The 18740-nt window shown below is 55.8% G+C and overlaps 2 protein-coding genes across 2 annotated transcripts in view; one reads left to right on the plus strand and one right to left on the minus strand.

Moving 5' to 3' along the window:
• Nucleotides 1–14793, plus strand: part of CPAMD8 (C3 and PZP like alpha-2-macroglobulin domain containing 8) — a 106168-nt gene extending 91375 nt beyond the window's left edge. Inside the window, exons 30-43 of the mRNA XM_047774661.1 lie at nucleotides 921–1086; nucleotides 2188–2274; nucleotides 2359–2495; nucleotides 2917–3072; nucleotides 3183–3245; nucleotides 4192–4376; nucleotides 6624–6711; nucleotides 7490–7564; nucleotides 8524–8629; nucleotides 8721–8831; nucleotides 9451–9660; nucleotides 9972–10089; nucleotides 13500–13576; nucleotides 14544–14793. Of these exons, the coding sequence (XP_047630617.1) occupies nucleotides 921–1086; nucleotides 2188–2274; nucleotides 2359–2495; nucleotides 2917–3072; nucleotides 3183–3245; nucleotides 4192–4376; nucleotides 6624–6711; nucleotides 7490–7564; nucleotides 8524–8629; nucleotides 8721–8831; nucleotides 9451–9660; nucleotides 9972–10089; nucleotides 13500–13576; nucleotides 14544–14677 (1713 nt within the window). The 3' untranslated portion in view covers nucleotides 14678–14793. The remainder of the gene's footprint in view (nucleotides 1–920; nucleotides 1087–2187; nucleotides 2275–2358; nucleotides 2496–2916; nucleotides 3073–3182; nucleotides 3246–4191; nucleotides 4377–6623; nucleotides 6712–7489; nucleotides 7565–8523; nucleotides 8630–8720; nucleotides 8832–9450; nucleotides 9661–9971; nucleotides 10090–13499; nucleotides 13577–14543) is intronic.
• An 848-nt stretch (nucleotides 14794–15641) lies between these two features.
• Nucleotides 15642–17820, minus strand: F2RL3 (F2R like thrombin or trypsin receptor 3). The gene is made up of 2 exons (XM_047776687.1): nucleotides 17375–17820; nucleotides 15642–17099 (listed from the first exon to the last, which is right to left on the minus strand). Exons 1-2 carry the CDS (start codon nucleotides 17487–17489, stop codon nucleotides 16066–16068), a joined length of 1149 nt encoding a protein of 382 aa, XP_047632643.1. The 5' UTR covers nucleotides 17490–17820; the 3' UTR covers nucleotides 15642–16065.
• Nucleotides 17821–18740: the final 920 nt, after the last annotated feature.

Here is an 18740-nt window from a genome sequence, read left to right on the forward strand (position 1 = left end):
AGTCGGATTCATTTTTGCTGAGCCATGATGGGAACTCCCAGTTCTTTTTTTTTTTTTTTAATTGTATATTTATATTTAATATTTAATATTGTGGATTAATGCATACATATAGTGTGTATATGTATTTGTGTATAAGTCAAGCTAAAACAGGGAGTTCCTGTTGTGGCTCAGCGGTAATGAAACCAACTAGTATCCATGAGGCTGTGGGTTCGATCCCTGGCCCTACTCTGTGGGTTAAGGATTATGCATTGCCTCAAGCAGACTCGGCTTGGATATGGCATTGTTGTGGCTGTGGTGTAGGCCGGCAGCTACAGCTCTGATTTGACCCCTAGCCTGGGAACTTCCATATGCATCTGGTGCGGTGCTAAAAAAAGAAAAAGAAAAAAAAAGATATAAAAACATCACTTCCATATTCCACTAGTAGGAGTGTAGTTCTGGAAAGGAATTTTAGTGAATGTATAAAAAGCATTAACAGTCATGCTCTGCCTATAATTTCACTTCTAGACTTCTCTCCAGAAAAGGTATACATAACTAAATGAATTCTTAGATAAATATAATCATTGCAACATTACTTATTATAGTAGAAACCAAGAACAACTTGAGCATCCAATACTAAGAAATCAAGTATTCCTGACATATGATATACCCATAGATAGAATATCGTATTCCTGATTCAGTCTCTGAATTGATCTGTTGTGCTCAGACTTGGTTTGGAAAAAGTTGGTATCAACATAAAAAAAAGGGGATGTGGATTCGTAAGCTGAGGTTGCAGGTGATGGGGGCCCAGAAGGAGGCAAAGCGAGGGGCTGCGAGTGGTCCAGTGCTTTCCCTGGGCATGGCCCAAGAACCTTCAGGAGGGTGGTGGGTGGGGTGAGGGCAGAGCCACCCCCTGGGGCTCTACTTCCCACCCCACCCCACAGGAGGAGAGGGGCGCAATTTCCAAAGCCAGGCACTTCCTGGAGTCCAGTGCGCCCCTGGCTGTGGACCCCTACAGCAGTGCCCTGACCGCCTACACACTGACCCTGCTCCGCAGCCCTGCAGCCCCTGCAGCTCTGCGAAAGCTCCGCAGCCTGGCCATCACCCAGGGTACGTGTCTCCCGCCCATCACCCCAGTGACCACAGTGTGGGGCTGACCCACAATGGGCCCCAGTATACAGCTTGTGAATGCGTGCGTGGAACTAAGAAGGCATCCTTTGCTCGCTCTGTTTTGTTATATTATTCATTATTGCACCTACTGGTGGCAGCTTCATTTGATGAAGTGGCTTGAACCTGAGCATCATTTTCTTCCCCTGTGAAATAGGGGATGCCACCCTCTACCCCACCAGGGAGGGTAGCTTTCAGGGGATCCCCTAAGCTTCCTGGAAACCATCCTGGGGCAGGGCGCTGGGAGGCAGGGCAGGGCTGCGGCTGACCCACACCCTGCCCCTCATCACTGGGTGAGCCGCAGAAAGCCTTTTCCATCTTTGGGGTGTCAGTCTCTCCATCTAAAAAATGACTCCTTACTGTGTTTGGGGCACCCCAGTCACCAAGCTTCGACTTCTCAGAATGCCCCCAAACTCAGTCCACTTTTCCCCCACCCCAGCCTTCCCCAGCAGCTGCACTGGGGGTCCATCCTGCTTCTCTGCTTAAGATGTCACCTGAAGGATTGCTTTCACTGCTTAAGGAAAAAAACCTTAAAAAGTAAAATTCTAAAACCACCCAGTTGGATGACAGTGTCGATCTAGGACTAAATGCTCAAGAGCTGAGGTAGGGAGGGCTGATTTCTCTATGGTTCAAGGTTTTATACCTCACACAAGCTCAGAATCCTTGGAGCTTTTGCAAGCAGGGAGTGGCTTCCTGGACCCATAGTGGGAATGACTGGGGCCTGCATCAGAGCACCAGCCAAGAGGGAGGCCATTGATGCCTGCCATTGATTAGCAATGTCTGCTGGGGGTGCAGAAAAGCAGCCATGGATTGGTGGTGTCTGCCAGGGGTGCAGGAAGGGCTGGGTTTATCGCTATAGTTGCAGATCTGAGGTGTAGCCCTTAGACCCTTCCTGACTCAGCCATTTTCCCCTGAGACCCTCTTCCACTGGGGTCCAGTCCCCTGATGTCTCTTCTTGGGACCACATGTGCCGACACTCACCATGGGTTGCCAGGCTGAGTGCCGAGAGGGGTTGGGGCCACTGATCTGTTTCTGGCCTTGCAGATGGGATGACCCACTGGAGCCTGACGGGTTCCCGGGATGTAGACAAGGATGCGTTCTTGAGCTTCAGTGACGGCGTCTATCAGTCAGGTACTGGTCACTCCATCCCTGGTGCTTGCTTTGGGTCCTGGGTCTCAGCATCCAAAGGGCCCCAGCCAGCCTCTTCCACTGCAGTGGTCTCGGCCGAGGTGGAAATGACAGCCTATGCCCTGCTGACCTACACCCTCCTGGGAGATGTGGCCACCGCCCTGCCTGTGGTGAAGTGGCTGTCCCAGCAGCGGAACGCTCTCGGGGGCTTCTCCTCCACTCAGGTGAGCCAGGCAGGGCCAAAGGGAGGCGCTTGGCTGTGGGCAGGGTCACTGTGGCCCAGGCTTGGGATTCAGAGCCAGCTTGGAAGCCACCAGCTTCTTCAAGTCCCAGGACAGATTCCTTGCACACAGCCCCTGGGCCATGAAGTCCAAGATGAGGCAGGAGGGTGGGGCTGAGGGACAGATGCACCTGGCTTTGGGCCTCAGCCCCCACTTCGGTGGAGATGCCTACCCAGCTTCTTAGCCCCCCAGCTCTGTGGGTGTCTGTGCCAAATCTGCTCTCTGTGCCAGCCATGTGGGTCCCCAGCCTCCAGAGAGGGTCCATGGCAACCCTAACTTGGGCCAGAACTCCCGGCGCAGAGGCAGAGGGACTGCTGGTTGACCCGCTCCTGGAGCTGACCGCAGCCTCCTGCTCTGTCCCCAGGACACCTGCGTGGCTCTGCAGGCCTTGGCCGAATATGCCATCTTGTCCTATGCGGGTGGCGTCAACCTCACTGTCTCCCTGGCCTCCACCAACCTAGACTATCAGGAGACCTTCGAGCTGCACAGGGCCAACCAGAAGCTTCTGCAGACAGCGGCGGTGCGTGTTCCTGGGACCAGGGTTGGGGGGACAGCCATGCGGCCCCTCCCTGCTGCCAGCCTGCCAGTGTGAGTCTGCAGGGGGAAAACCACAGCATCTTCTCTCCCCAGATCCCCAGCCTCCCCACAGGGCTGTTTGTGAGCGCCAAGGGTGAAGGCTGCTGCCTGATGCAGGTGAGGTTGCAGGAAGAGGGGATGCTCCCAGGGGGGCCCTGGAGGGCAAGAGGGGGAGCTCAGTGTCCGGATGGGCTGAGTGGGGTGGATGTGTGTGAGAGAAAGGCCCCCCAGCAGACTGTCAGCTGCCTGAAGTACCACCTACTCTGCTCAAGGCAGGACCCAAGGCAGATGGCGAGGTGTCCCCTTGGGTGTTTGGGGTTCCCCCAGGAAACTCCATCTCACCCTTGTTCCAGTGGTTTCTGAACATATGCAGACCCCCCTTTCACTCCTGACTGTGGGACTTGCCCAATGGCAAGGTTTTTCTCCCTGCCAAAGCCCAAATGGGGACACCCAGCCTGGACTCAGCCTGTCCCTCCCCATTGCCCTTCAGTCACCAGGCTCAGGATCTAATCACCTTCTGGGTGGGGGCAAGCTGGCCTCCTGGGCTCTGGCCAGTGGGCCAGAGGGCAAGTCTGCCTGAAGACCCATGAAGCCTCAGTTTCTCCATCTTGAAAATGGGAGCCTAGACAATAGTGGATGGAAGGGGGTCCCCTAGAGGCAGATAGACCCGGGCTTGAGACGCAGAAAAATGGGACGGTGGTCGCACCTCTACCATCAGGGCTAAGTGGCATGACTCTGGAGGTGTGCACCAGGTAAGGCCTCCTGCCCCATTGGCTGGCACCTCCACTCGGTGTTTTATATTGGTCTCAGCGTATCCATAGTGATACTTTCAGCTAGGAAAGCCTGGAGCCCTCACAGACATTTCTGTGACCAGAGCCCAAGTTGAGGCTGGACCAGCCTTTGTGAGAGGTGGGGTCTCTATATGTTCAGGTCTGTATATGTATATGACTGTTGCTGATGTCACTGTATTGTCCTTCCGGCTGTCCCCCACCTTGCTCTGCCTTTGCCCCTCCCCTCCCTGCCCCCATGGCCCCTAAGCCCCTATCCTCTCACATCCCCCCAGATTGATGTCACCTACAACGTGCCGGACCCGGTGGCCAAGCCTTCCTTCCAGCTGCTTGTGAACCTCCAGGAGCCTGAGGCCCAGCAGCGGCGACCCTCTGGGCCCGCCTCCTCAGCCGATGATGACGACCCAGCAGCTGACCAGCATCACCAGGAGTACCAGGTGACTCTGGAGGTGTGCACCAGGTAAGGCCTCCTGCCCCTCTGGCTGGTACTCCCACCCAGTGTTTTGTATCGGTCTCAGCGTATCCATAGTGATACTTTCAGCTAGGAAAGCCTGGAGCGTCCACAGACATTTCTGTGACCAGAGCCAAAGCTGAGGCTGGACCAGCCCCTTGTGGTCCTTATTCTGATTACAAGACGACACACATCAGCCGTACTCATCAGGGAATTTTGAAGAATGAGGTTTCTTTTTTTTTTTTTTTGCCTTTTCTAGGGCCACTCCCATGGCATATGGAGATTCCCAGGCCAGGGGTCGAATCGGAGCTGTAGCCGCCGGCCTACACCAGAGCCACAGCAATGCGGGATCCAAGCCGCGTCTGCAACCCACACCACGGCTCACGACAATGCCGGATCCTTAACCCACTGAGCAAGGCCAGGGATCGAACTCACAACCTCATGGTTCCTAGTTGGATTCGTTAGCCACTGCGCCATGACGGGAACTCCTAAAGAATGAAATTTCTTATTCACAGGTCCTAAAGGGTACACGACCCTACCAAGGGCCACACAGTGAGGTCACAGGTAGAGGGACAGAGAGAAGGCACAGACCTGAGATTGTCTTTATTGGAGCCCAAGGGTGGGGTGCCTAGGGTTTTGCAGATTCATTCTTTATTGGTGAATATATAATTTAAGAGCAGGAATTAGGGCACAGGAAGGAGGAGGCGAGGTCACCCAAGTGGTCAGTTGTCTATGTTACCCAGGGCTTTCTGAGAGAGACTTTTGGGAGTTCCCGCTGTGGCTCACCAGGTTAAGAACCCTATGTTCATAGTGTCTGTGAGGATGCGTGTTCAATCCCTGGCCTCACTCAGTGGGTTAAGGATCCAGTGTTGCCCCAAACTGCAGATGTGGCTTGAATCTGGAGTTGCCGTGGCTGTGGCATAGACCAGCAGCTGCAGCTCTGATTCGACCCCTTGCCTGGGAATATCCATGTGCTGCAGGTGTGGCCGTAAAAAGAAAAAAAAAATGAAAGAAAGAACTTTGTGTGTGTGGGCAGCCTTGTTCCTTATCTAGTTGTTTATCCAGTAGCTGTGTCACACAGCTGCCACTGTCTTTATTCACAATCAGTGTCCCTGCAATCGAAAGCTTACACAAATGATTTTGGAAATGAGTGAAAGAAGAAGTGCAAGTGCCTCAGAAAGGGTGCAGCAGACTCCAGTGACAGGTCGGGCTGAATGGGGCAGCTGTTTGTGGCCCCTAGGAGACCCACCAGCTCCAGGTCTCTCAGTTTCCCAAGAATGATCCTAGGACCAGGCCACAGAGTGTCCTCGGGGCAGGGGGGTGGTGTATGAAGCTGCCTTCAAAGGATGCTCATCGCCATGGCAATGATGGAGGAAGCCAGAGGTGGCTGGCACCTATGGCACCTGAAGCCCATCAGAGCTGCCCAGGCGTCTTCCTCAACCTTGACCTTCAGCCGTGAGTCTCCAAGGCCCCTATCTTAGGAAGTTCTGAAGAACAAGCCCAACTTGGCCCAAGCCCCAGAGCAGAGGGTCCTGGGCTGAGTGGCCCTCCAAACCTCCAGCTGTGTTTCCTGCTCCACAGTGAGACTCAGGATGGTATCACTCAGCCGGGCTGTCGCCACGTCTAATGGGGCAGGAGAGCAAGAAGCAGCTGGGCCAGCCCAACTGTCTGGCCCGGGCAACCCTGCCTGGGCATCTCTGTTCCCTCCTCAGATGTGTGAGGAAGAACCCACTGTGTGCCCTCCAGATACAGGCTCTCTCAGGCCTCGCTCCCACCTGCCCCAGGGACTGTGGTCACCCCATTCCCTCAGGCCCACAGTCTGCAGGTCCTACTCTGAATGTCAGCCCCCCTCCCTGTCACCAACACCCGGCACACCCTAGAGGCTAATTTACCCACCCCTTCATGTCACAGAAGGGGAAACTGAGGGCTGGCACTGTTTGGAGTGATGGGGTCTCCCGCATGGCCTGGACTCTCTCAGTCCCACGAGCTGCTTCCCACAGTGGGGGTACAGCATGGGGTTCAGGGCAAAATACAGCCCAGAGTCGACAGATCTGGATCAGGCCCAGAACTCTTGGCAAGGCCTTTTCCATATGATCTCTGTCTCAGCTGTGAAATGGGCTGCTCAATGACGTAGCCAAGGGTGTTTGTGCAGATGGGCTGGCAGGCAGGCCCAGGGGTTGTGGGGACTGAGGAGGCTGTGAATCCCATTTTGGGGCCTGAAATCAAGGGCCTCTCCATCTCTCCTCTCATTGGAAGGTGGCTGCATGCAGGGTCATCCAACATGGCAGTCTTGGAGGTGCCTCTGCTGTCTGGGTTCCGGGTGGACGTTGAGAGCCTGGAGCAGGTAAGGTGGCATCGGTGGGAAGGGGCTGGGTGGGGTCTCTGACTGATGGCCCTGACCATGTTGCCAATTCCCAGCCCTTCACAAAATGGGTTTTTGTTTTTGTTTTTGTTTTTTGCTCTTCTGGGCCAAGTTGGTGCTTTGGGGCTGGCCACCTGCGGAGGGGCAGGTGAGGAGGGGTGGCGCCTCTCCTAGTAGGTGTCACTCACTGGGCCACCTGTGCTGTGATCCACGTGGCAGAGGAGGGGGTTTGGCAAATCTGCCTGCACTTTGGGGATGATGTGGGGTGCCAGAGAGTGCCCCCAGCCGAGGTTCTCCAGAGACTTGCCACCACCCTCAACTTAAAGAGAGACCAGTCCCCTATTGTGGTGGGAGGAGGAAGAAGTCACAAAGAGGGGAAGTTGTCTTGCCTGAGGAGGTCTGCAGTGCGGGGAGGGTGGAGCAGGATAGCAGGTCCTGGGGGGCGGTCGTTGAATGGTGCAGGTGAAGCAGGAGTAGGTGGCAGGGTGCCACAGGACCAGGGCTGGGTCGGAGGAGTCTGCGGGGAGGAGCGGCGAGGCAGGCCCTCAGGACAGTGGTAACCAGCCTTGAATGCCCTCTCCAGGGTGCTGACCGCCACCCCTGGCCCAGCCCATGAGGACTTGCTGGATGATGGCAGGCAAAAAACCCTCAGCATCTGGGGCCGTGGCTCCTCTTGGGTTTGGGCCCTTGGAGATCAGGGAGGAAGAGGGTTTTGGGGCAGAGGGGCCTGGCGGATCCTGACCTCTGACTTCCTTGGCAGCTGCTCCTTGACAGGCACTTCTCACTGAAGAGGTATGAGGTGGCTGGACGAAGAGTGCTGTTCTACTTTGATGAGGTACTGCCAGCAGGGGGCATTGGGCGGAGGCCTCCACAGCAGTCATTTTGTCTAGGGTACAGCTGTCATGACCCCTGTGTGGTTCCCACAGTGATCTCCTACTATGAAAAAGGAACTGGAAGAGTAAATCTAGGCAGAGTTGGTGTGGCTGCTGGCTCTGTGCCCCAGCCAGCTGGCTTTGGTGGGGAAAGTTCACAGGGATGTGGAATAGTATTTAGGCATCAAAAAGAATGAAGCACTGATGCAATGAACCTCAAAAACAGGCTGAGTGAAGAGACAGAAAGCAGATGGGTGGTTTCCAGGGGCTGGGGGAGGGGGAATGGGGAGTGGCTGCAGATGGTGATGGAAATGTTCTGCAGATGGATAGTGGTTGTACAAGACTGTGTGTCCTAAGGGCCACACACACATACACAGGGAGGGAGGGCACCTGCCATGGGGGAGTGGGGAGGTGTTGAAAGACCAGCTAAGATGTTTTCCCCAAGTGGGATGGAAGGACCCACACAATTGAGATGGGATCAGGTTTCTGTGCTTTGGGTTTGTTTGTGTTTGTTTGTTTGTTCGTTTGTTTTGCTTTTTGTCTTTTTCAGGGCTGTACCGATGGCATATTGAGGTTCCCCGGGCTAAGGGTCTAATTGGAGCTGTAGCCACTGGCCTACACCACAGCCACAGAAACACGAGATCCAAGTCGCATCTGCGACCCACACCACAGCTCACTGCAACACCAGATCCTTAACCCACTGAGCGAGGCCAGGGACCGAACACACTACCTCATGGTTCCTAGTCAGATTCGTTTCTGCGGCGCCACAATTGGGAACACAGGTTTCTGTGTTTCATGCCTCTAGTGCACCCTGAGTTCTGGGCCTACACTTTGGGGCATCCCAGAGCACAGAGGCCAGAGCCTCTCAGTCCCTGGCTTTAGTGGTCCCACTGAAGCTCGATTTTGTTGGCTGTCCCTGCAGATCCCCAGCCAGTGTTTGACGTGCATACGTTTCCGGGCGCTCCGCGAGCACGTGGTGGGCAGGACGTCAGCGCTGCCCATCTCCGTGTACGACTATTACGAGCCTGGTAAGCCCGCTCCCACAGCCCGCAACCCCAACTTGGTCTCCTACCCTGTCACCCATCCCTTGTCACTCACTCTTCTCCCCTCGTCCCGCAGCCTTCGAGGCCACCCGCTTCTACAACGTCAGCGCGCACAGCCCGCTTGCCTGGGAGCTGTGCGCAGGGCCTGCCTGCAACGAGGTGGAGCGTGCCCTGGCCCAGGGCCCCGGTGAGTGTGCGGAGTCACTGCTCCTTCCGGCCACCTGCCATCCCGACCTGACCCGCGGGCCTGGGGGAGGGTAGTCCTCTTGGAGGGGAGTCACCGCGCAGAGGAGAGTACAGCACAGTAAAGGCTGGAGGACCTGGCAAGGTTCAGGGCGTGGTGCCATATCAGAGGGGGCGGGGCTGAGCAGAGTGGGGCGGGCAAGGAGGAGGAGGTGGGGCTTAACAGGGTGGGGGTGGGGCCTAGCGGGGCGGGAGTAAGGCGGGTGTAGAAGCGGGTGGTCCGAAGAAGAGCCCTAACCTCCCCTCCCCCACAAGCCAGAGGGTGTTGGGACGCGGGGACGAGCGCTCTGAGTGCGAGCGCCGAGTCAACGAAGCGAAGGGCGGTCTCAGGCCCTTTATTTCGCAGACTTCTTGAAATGGGTTTAGATTGCTTTTAATGCAAAACATTTCTTTTAAAATTTTGTTTCGTAAATACCAGGCGTGAAATTCCCCCAGGTCAGGGCTCAGGGCCTCCCAGGAACTGTCTCCAGTCCGTGGGGCGTGGTCCCCAGAGCCAGTGGGAGGTGAGGGCTAAGTCGGGGGTGGGGTTCCCGGGACCCTGCCGACTTCACTTGACCCCTTAGGCTGGTCCCCCGGCGAGCGAGGTCCCATGGCCATCCCAGAGGAGGGGGCGACGATCACCCGCTGTGGCTGCGCTCGCGACTGCGGCTCCAGCGGGGACCCGGTGTGCGGCTCCGACGGCATAGTCTATGCCAGCGCCTGCCGCCTTCAGGAGGCCGCCTGCCGCGGTCGTGCGAGATTGGAACCCGCGCCCGCCAGCCGCTGCGCCCTCGGTGAGGACCCACCCGGAGCCCGGCTTCGGGGACTCCACCTCGTCCAAGAATGCATCGCCCCATCTTTATCACACCATTTCCTTTGCATCAGGGTCCCTTTGTACTTCCTCAGTCTCAGTCACTTCTCCCCAGCCCCACCCCAACTTTGTGCTTGGCTGTCTCACCACCTCTGATCTCTAGGTCCCTTTCCCCACCTCATTTCTGTTGCTCTGGTCCACACATCTCCTCCCTTCAGGCCCCTTGGGCTGTTGGTCATCCAGATCCTCTCTCTCCAGTGCTTTCCCTACTGACTCAGTCCTTCTTCCTTCCAGAGCAGCCGACACCAGACTCTGCCTTGTACAACTATGACTATGACCCAGATCCCCTGGACACTGGGCACCTGGCAGCCGGCCATGAGGCAGTGGACTTGGATGGGGAAGCAGAGGACAGGTGAGTTCTAGGCCTACTCTCAACCTCTTGGAACCTGGCAGGGTGTGGGAGTGACTGATGGATGGGTCAGCCTGCAGGATTTTAGGGGATGAGATGGGGGTTTTAGGGGATGAGGTGGGGTCCAGTCTTTAACTGTACCTGGGGGCCCATGTTAAAGAAGAAATTATTCATGATGCAAGGAGTACTTTATTCAAGGGAAGCACTACTGAGATAAATGGAGTCTTGCAATGGGATAGAGATTTTACCAACTCCTAATACAAATAATCATCATCATCATAATAATAAGTGGGAATCAATAGCCAAAGAGTGGGATGGAGGGTCACTGGATGGAAAATTACTACGAGATGCGTTCCCGCTGTGGCTCAGTGGGTTAAGAACCCAGCTAATGTCCATAAAGATATGAGTTCAATCTCTGGCCTCATTTAGTGGGTTAAGCATCCCGAGTTGCTCCAAGCTGCAGTGTAGGTCACAGATGCAGCTCGGATCCGGTGTTGCTGTTGCTGTGGCTGTAGCATAGGCTGACAGCTGCAGCTCCAATTGGACCCCTAGCCTGGGAACCTCTATATGCTGCAGGTGCGGCCCTAAAGAGATTTAAAAGAGAAGAAAAGAAAAAATTGCTAAGAGGAATCGCCAGGGGTGAAGGGAGAATATTCTAACTAAACCAACCAAACCAGATTGTTGCTGAAGGCAGGGCGATGAGACATCACCAGGGGAGATGGTGGAGGATGAGGAACCTGATCAGCTATCAAGGGTGATTGGTCTGGAGGCTGGCGGATTCTGGCTCAACTGACATATTAGGAGGATTCTTGCTACAATTGCAGATGAACGTGGAAGCCTAAAACTTGAGACTGAGGTGAAAAAAGAGCTCAGAGGAACCCTGGTAAAGTTTGGTCAGGAAGAGAATCTTTGCCCCCTGAGGGAAGGATGGAAGAAATAGGAGACAGAGGGAGAGCCCTGTGGAGTGAGGCTGGGAAGGGGCTGCAGGGCAGACTTCCTGGAGGAGGCAGATCTTTGGGGTTGCGGAAACTCAAGAAGTTTAAGCAGCAGGCTGATCTATCAGCTCAGATAGATGCCAGGTCCAGGAGGCTGGTTGCACAGGCAGGCCTCAGAGTCCTTCCTTCCTGGATGGCAAGGGTCTCTCCATCCTTGCTGGTGGCAAAGACTGATTTACATCCCCAATCAGTGAACCCAGCAGGAAAGCTTTTCCACGAGCACCCACCAAAATCCCCGAGACTTAGGGGGTATGTCATCTCACACCAGGCACTGGGGTTGCTTGTTATGCATATAATTATCCATAGGGCTGAATTTAAGGTTACTGTTGTGATATTTTTGTTTTGTCCTCCTGTGTTTCTCCTTCCACACTTTTCTTTCTTTCTTTCTTTCTTTTTTTTTTTGTCTTTTTAGGGCCAAACCCGTGGCATACAGAGGTTCCCAGGCTAGGGGTCCAGTCGGAGCTTCAGCTGCCAGCTTATATCACAGCCACAGCAATGCCAGAGCCAAGCTGCATCTGCGATCTACACCACAGCTCACGGCAACACTGGATCCTCAACCCACTGAGCGAGGCCAGGCATCGAACCTATGTCCTCATGGATACTAGTCAGCTTCTTTGCTGCTGAGCCACAACGGGAACTCCTCCATGCTTTCTTTCGGATTTTTTCAGTATTTTTTAGAATTCCATTTTAATTCAGTTATTGTCGTTTTAGCTTTTTTAGTTTTTATTTTTATTTTTTTAGTGGTGGCTCTGGCATAAGACTTACATACATCCTTAAGAAGTCCCTGGTGGTGTAATGGTTAAGGATCAGGCATTGTCACTGCTGTGGCTTGGGTCACTTCTATCCCTGGCCCGGGAGCTTTTCCATGCCTCGGATGCCACCAAAAAAAAAAAAAAAAAAAGACTGTATCTCCTTAAACTCTTCACAGTCTACTTGGTGGGACTCTTGTAACCACTTCACCAAAACATGAGCAACTTTGAAGCCCATTACATCTGTTTGTTGTCCTCTCCCATCCCTCATGCCTTAATGGTCATATATAGAGCTTTAAATTCTCTCAAGTGTTGCCCATCCTGTCCAGTATCTGCCAGCTGTCTCCTGTGCCTTCTGAGAGAGGTCTGCTTTTATTTTCATTTGGAGGGGGATTCTTATTAAACTTCTAAATTTGTGATAACTGTAGGTTTACATGCAGCTGTAAAAAATAACAGAGAAGGAGTTCCCATTGTGGCTCAGCCATAACAAATTCAACTAGTATCCATGAGGACACGGGTTCGCTCCCTGGCCTCCCTCAGTGGGTTAAGGATCCACCGTTGCCACGAGCTGTGGTGTAGGTCACAGACTCAGCTTGGGTTGCTGTGGATGTGCTTAGGCCGGCAGCTACAGCTCCAATTTGACCCATAGCCTGGGGACTTCCATATGCCACAGCTGCGTCCCTAAAAGATGAAAAAAGAGAAAGAACAGAGAGAGAGAAAAGAAAGAAAGAAAAAAGGAAGGAAGGTGTAATAAAGAGACCTTAGGTGTCCTTCATCCTGTCCCCCAGTGGTAACATCTCCCAGTACTCAAATATGAGGTTACACCACGAAACTGACATTAGTACCTTCTTCCCATATTACTCCTATTCCGCCACTTTTACATGCACTCATTTGCCATTGAGTCTGCAGCTGCCCTCACGTGTAGATGTGTGTGATCATGACCACAGTCAAGATACAGAACAACCCGTCACCTCAAGGATCCCTCTAAGCATTACCGTTGTGGCTTATTGGGTTATGAAGCTGACTAGTATCCATGAGGATGCGAGTTCGATCCCTGGCCTTGCTCAGTGGGTTAGGGATCCCATGTTGCCTGCCCCTGTGGCATAGGCCGGCAGTTGCAGCTCCCTGCGCCCCCCCCCCCACCAAAAGAAAGATCCCTCTACTTGCCCTTTTATAGCCACACCCACTTTGCTTCTCCCACGCCCCACCCCGACCATTCATCTATTCTTCCACTGTATAATTTTGTCTCCCACTCTATAATTTTGCTTTGAAAACAGAATTGTGGAGTATGTAAACTTTTGAGATTTTTTTTCCATTCACTTTGCTCTTCATCTATGATGTTGCATCGGTAGTTCCTTCCTTTTTATAGATGATTAAGTTCCAGAAATAGGTTCTCCATTTGGTCGGAGGTCCCCTGCACGTTGCGGATCATTCTTACCAGAAGTGAACGCCCCATCCCATCGATGTGGCCTGGTGCGGGTTGAGCAGGGTCCTGAGGGGCCCGGATGAACCCATGCACCCCAGCACCCCCACCGGTCTTCAGATGGGGTTCTGCGGAGGCAGTGGGGCTGAGCGACTTGGAGGCGGAGTCAGGACAGGGTCCGCCGCAGCCCCGCTCCCAAGGCCGGCAGCCCACAGGGATTTTTCTCCTTCTCTTCCCGTCAGTCAGAGTGGCTTCTCTTCCTAAAGCTCGGAGCTGGAAGACGTGGTCTGGCTGGGTACCCCTTTTCGTCCCACCGGAAGGGGGCCGCTGACGGGGGACTTGACCATCTGGGGGCTGGCAGACCCCGCCGCAGGTGACCCCTGCTTCCCAAAGAACCGGGTAAAAGAACCAGCAGAGACCTGCCCTGATGGATGGAGGGCCTCCTGGGGGCCCAGCCCCCACTTCAACAGGAAGGACGGTCGGGGCGGGGGGGTGGGGTGGGGTGGGGGTGGGCTGAAGGCTCCCCTCCCCCTCCTCAGCTGCAGCTGCAGCTCCAGGCATTCTCCCCTCTGCCCCAGCCCTGGGACTGGGCGGCCAGAGCAGCGCCTGCAGGCTGATGTTCTGGTCTCCGGAGAAGGGACAGAAGAGGGATGTTTCTGCAAAGAACTCAAGGCCAAAGGTCTGTTTCTGAGGGAACGTGACCCTGGCCAAATTAAGGAACTTTCAAACAAAACAGGCCACCTTTGTCCAAAATGTAAAGTCCAGGCCTTTCTTTGGCTGCTGAGCCCTTGGACCCAAACCCCAACTTATTCCGGAACTGTCACAGTCCCCACATCTTTGGTCTTGGCAGCACCAGGCCTGTAGGAAGCCCTGGGTTCCAGGAAGATGTGCCTTCATTCTCCTTCTTTCTGGCTCAAACCCTAATATCCCGGAGACCACCTGCAGGACCGTCCCCCTGCTAGAAGCCTGGGACGGTGTCCCAGCTCCGGATGGACAGAAGCCGAGTGCTCAGACCTGCCTCCTTCTATGGACCGTCCCAGCTGCCTGTGTTCCCTCCTGTGTCCGGCTGTCTTCTCCCTCCGCAGTGCTATTTATTTCAGCCAATCTTGCTCATCTCCGGACAGTGCGGAGACCCTGAGGGGGCTGCCTAGACTGTGGGTCCCTGTTGTGCAGCACCGGCCACTTTCCATGACCCTAACACACCCTCCCCCCACCAGCCTTCAAGGTACTGCTCCCTTGGCCGAGGCCCTGTTGCCCACTTGCCATAGAGGCCGCTGGTGTAATAAAAAGCTCATTTCCATCGAGTCATCATTGGGCCTCCCAGCTCCCATCCGGCCCTTCACCTCTATCCCTTCATCTACAGCCCAGCCTTTCAGAGCAGGGAGGCGGGAAGGAGGCTTTGGAACACATGCACCCTGAGATAATCGGAATTCCCATGCATTTGTAAGAAATCAGGCCAATGCAGAGAGGTCCCGGGTACCCTTCATCCAGCCTCCCCCAGTGGTAACATCTTGGGAAAATTACCAGGCTATTGACGTGATAGGCTTCTCTGATTTAATCACACGGCCCCCGGTTCACTTTCAGGTGTGTGAGCACGGGTGTGCATGTATGTGCGTGCATGTATTTGTGTGTCCTGGGGCTGCTGGCTCATTCTTCCCTGGACCAGAGACATGTGAACTCAATGGGGAGCTCAGGAAGGGCACCCATTCCCCACTGCCCCTGGAGAGGGCTTCTTACTTCCCAAGGTTGATGCAATGCCCTGTGCCACCTACCAGGTTGGGGAGCTGCCGGGTGCGTGTATGTATCTAGGACTGTGGCTGCCCTTCCTATGTGGTGTCCCCTGGCTTGGCTCAGAGCCACCTTCAGGCGGCTGGGGGTGGAGTCTGCAAAGCTGCAGCCCCCAGACCCCCAGTGCACAATGTCCATCTTCCCATTACTGTACCCACTTGGTTCATGGGGAAGTTAACTGAGAATAGGAAGCAGACCACAGGCAAGGGAGAGGAGGTGATGTCTTGCAGCCAGGGTGACAGTGGGAGGCTGAGCCCTGTAGCTCCCAGTGATGGGTTGCACCAGGATTTGGGGAGCAGAGCGGGAGTCCCCACTGCTCAGGAGATGCCCAGCAACACTGAAGCCCACCCCAAAGCCAGACCCTGGGCTTCTGGGTATGAAGACCGCCAACAGGGCTTCTAGCTGCCTTGGCCACAAAGCAGGAGGAGGCCTGAGTCTACTCCTGGGTAGGGTTCTGCGATGGATCTAAAGACAACATCAACCCTGTCCCATCCCCACTTTAGACACAAGGGAGCTGGCTGGGCCTGGGAACCTGCATTTAACCCCACCCCACCCGTCTTAGTTTCCTGAGGCTGCAGTAACCAGATACCACAAACCAGGTAACTTAACAGAAATTTATTGTCTGATGGTTCTGGAGGCCAGAAGCCTGAGCTCAAGGTGTGGGCAGGTTGGCTCTTTCTGGGGCTCTGAGGGAGAGTCTGTCCCAGGCTGCTCTCCTGACTTCTTATGGTGGCTGCCCAGCAGTCTCTGATGTCCCTTGGGTTGTGGTCACATCACCCCATCTCTGCCTCCATGGTCACATGGTCTGCTTTCCTATATGTGTCTCTGTCCTCTTCTTATAAGGACACTGGTCACTTTGGATTTAGGGTCCATCCTATTCCAACGTGACATCATCTTAACACCTGCAAAGACTTTCTTCCCAAATAAGCTCACATTTGGAGGTCCTGGTGGACATGACTTGGGAGGGGGCCCTCTTCAACCCGGAACAACCCCCTCCTTGTTTTTTTTGCCTTTGGAGGGTCCTTCAGATGAGTGAAGAGGACCGGGTGCCCGTCCCTGGGCTGCCCGCTTCTCTGGACGCTGTCGTGACTCCAGGCGCTCTGCAGAACAGCCCCTCCCGCACCTTGCCCCTGAAATCGGCCGACACGTAGTAATAGATGAAGGGGTCCACGCAGCTGTTGAGGGTGCTGAGTGCCAGGCTGGGCACATAGGCGGCATACAGGTCCCCCCAGGCGTCTGGACCTGGGTTTGAGTAGTGCAACAGCAGCAGCACGTTGCTGGGTGCGAAGAAAATCATGGCTGAGGCCAGCACCAGCGCAGTCAGCCTCAGTGGGTGGCCGTAGCGCTGGCCACCAGCCGCCAGTGTGCACAGGGTGGCCCCATAGCTCAGCAGCATAGCCAGCAGCGGCAGGAAGCAGCCGAGCACTGCCAGGCAGATGAAGACGGGCTGCCAGTAGGAGGCTTGCGTGCCAATGGGCAGCACATCATGGCAGAGCACATGGTCCGAGTGCAACAGCTGGAAGGTCTGTTGCTGCAGCGCCAGGGGCAGTGCCAGGGCAGCCGCCAGCAGCCAAGCTGCCACGCAGAGCCCGATGGCCAGGTGCTGGCCTCGCAGGGCACGGGCCCTCAGCGGGTGCACCACGGCCAGGTAGCGGTCCAGGCTGACGGCGGCCAGTAGTAGCACCGAGCCGTACATGTGGCCGTAGAGTGCGGCCGTGTCCAGGCGGCAGGCGGCCTCACCAAAGGGCCAGCGTTGACCGCGCAAGTGGTAGGCGACTCGCGGCGGCAGCGCCAGGGCCAGCAGCAGGTCAGCGGCTGCCAAGTTCATCAGCAGCACTGTGGAGGGCAGTCGTGGCACCCTCGTGGCCAGCACCCACAGTGCCAGGCCATTGGTGGGCAGTCCCACTGCCAGGGACAGCCCATAGAGCATGGGCACCAGCCTCGTGGGCACCCAGCCCAGCAGCAGTGCCCGAGAGCTGAGCGGGAGCTCCAGAGTGTTGCTGTCATTGGCACAGGGCTGGCCAGGGTAGCTGCGTGGCTGGGGCCCTGGTGTGCAGTCTGGGGGAGAGAGACCCGAAGGGGAAGAGGGATGGAGGCGCTGAGGGCCCAAGTGTCACCCCTCCCCCCACTCCCTGACATTAGCAGTTCCCCCCACTGGATGGTGTGGCCCCCTAGACACTACAGTCCAGGCCTCAGCTCTCAGGATCCCCCGGGGTTGGCGGGACAGAGCTGTGGTTCTTGGGTGGACTGGAAAATCCCCCTGCCCCGTTCTGTTTCCCTGTTATTGGCTCTGGGCACCCCCTAGTCCCAAGGCAGGGCCCGAGGTCACTCACCATCACCATCTTCTCCCTCTGTGCTCCCGCCGTCATCGTAGGCGATGGGGGTCTGGGTGTCATCCTCTAGGCTGAGCCCCAGCGCCAGAAGCCACAGCAGCAAGAGCGCCCACATGTTGCCAAGGCTAGGTGCTGGCTGGTCTGGGCTGTGGCCGGCTGACCTCAGGCTTCCTGCCTGGCTGGACCCCCACCCCCAGCTTCCTGAACACCAGCGGAGGAGTGGACAGGGGCTGGTGAGATAAACCAGCCCCTGCCCCCATGATCCCTGTGCAAAGCCCAGGGCCTGGACTGAGGAGGTCTGGCCCTTGGGGTTACTCAGCTGCACAGTGTCTAAGTGCTCAGCCAGCAAGACAGGGGAGAAGGTGCCAGACTCCAGCCCCAGCTCCAGGTGCAGTCTCTGTCCAGCCCTAGAAGCTTCTGTGAGCCAAGTGGTGACTTCCTTTTTTTTTTTTTTTTGGCCATGCTGGGAATTTCCCTGTGCCACAGCATTAAGAATGCTGGATCCTTTAACCACTAGGCCACCAGGGAACTCCAAGTGCTTACTTTCTTGCTGGCCAGTCACATCTTAGCCCCCTCCTTGTGACAGTCCAGCTCTCTTCCCCATCAAGACCTCTTGGTCCTTCCTAAAGCCCCCACCCTCTGGCTTTGGCAGGCAGGATGAGATCCCTGCCTTCTCCGGTCAGAGGTCAGAGCAGGTGAGCAGTCCACCCTCCCCAAATTCCCCTGGTCCTCTGTGGGGGCTACTCATCTTATGGAACCTCAACTACGCCCGGGGAGCCACAGGCCCCCGGATGGGTCCAGAGTTAAGCTCAGACAGGGGTAGGCCTTGTGAGCCTGGGGTCTGCAGAGGATAGCTGAGGGGGTCTTGGTCCTCAGCCAGACCCCCCGATGCTGACCATGTGCTATCCTCGGGGGGGTCTTAGGGGAGCCCAGCCGTGGCCCTCTCTGGGAGTGCCTGTTTCCAGTTCTCAAAGCCCGTCTGCTCGGGTCCTGGCCCACCTCCCCTCAGCCTGGGGCTCCAGGTTGGGAGGGGATGGTCACAGCCATGCCTGAGCCAGAAGGAAGAGGCCAGGCCAGCCCAGAGGGCCCCCCTGAGCCATCTTCCCCTGAGGCCCTCACCCCTCAGACCTCTCTGTGTCCTATCCAGAGGTGGGGGGTACTCCGTTCTCCCGCAGACCTGAGAGAGCCTTCCCCCTCCCACCTTGGGGGAGCCCCACACTGTGTGGTCAGGGATGAGCCACAGTGGCAGGAGGCAGTGTTGAGGGGGAAGGTCTGGGAGCAGGAGGACCCCTAGGGGGAGCTGTAGGGATCAAGGAAGAACAAATGGGGCGGGAGAGGAGGGCCGATGCGGCTGTGTGCTGGCGTG

Source organism: Phacochoerus africanus, chromosome 4 (assembly GCF_016906955.1).
Source record: "Phacochoerus africanus isolate WHEZ1 chromosome 4, ROS_Pafr_v1, whole genome shotgun sequence".
NCBI classification, from domain to species: Eukaryota; Metazoa; Chordata; class Mammalia; order Artiodactyla; family Suidae; genus Phacochoerus; species Phacochoerus africanus.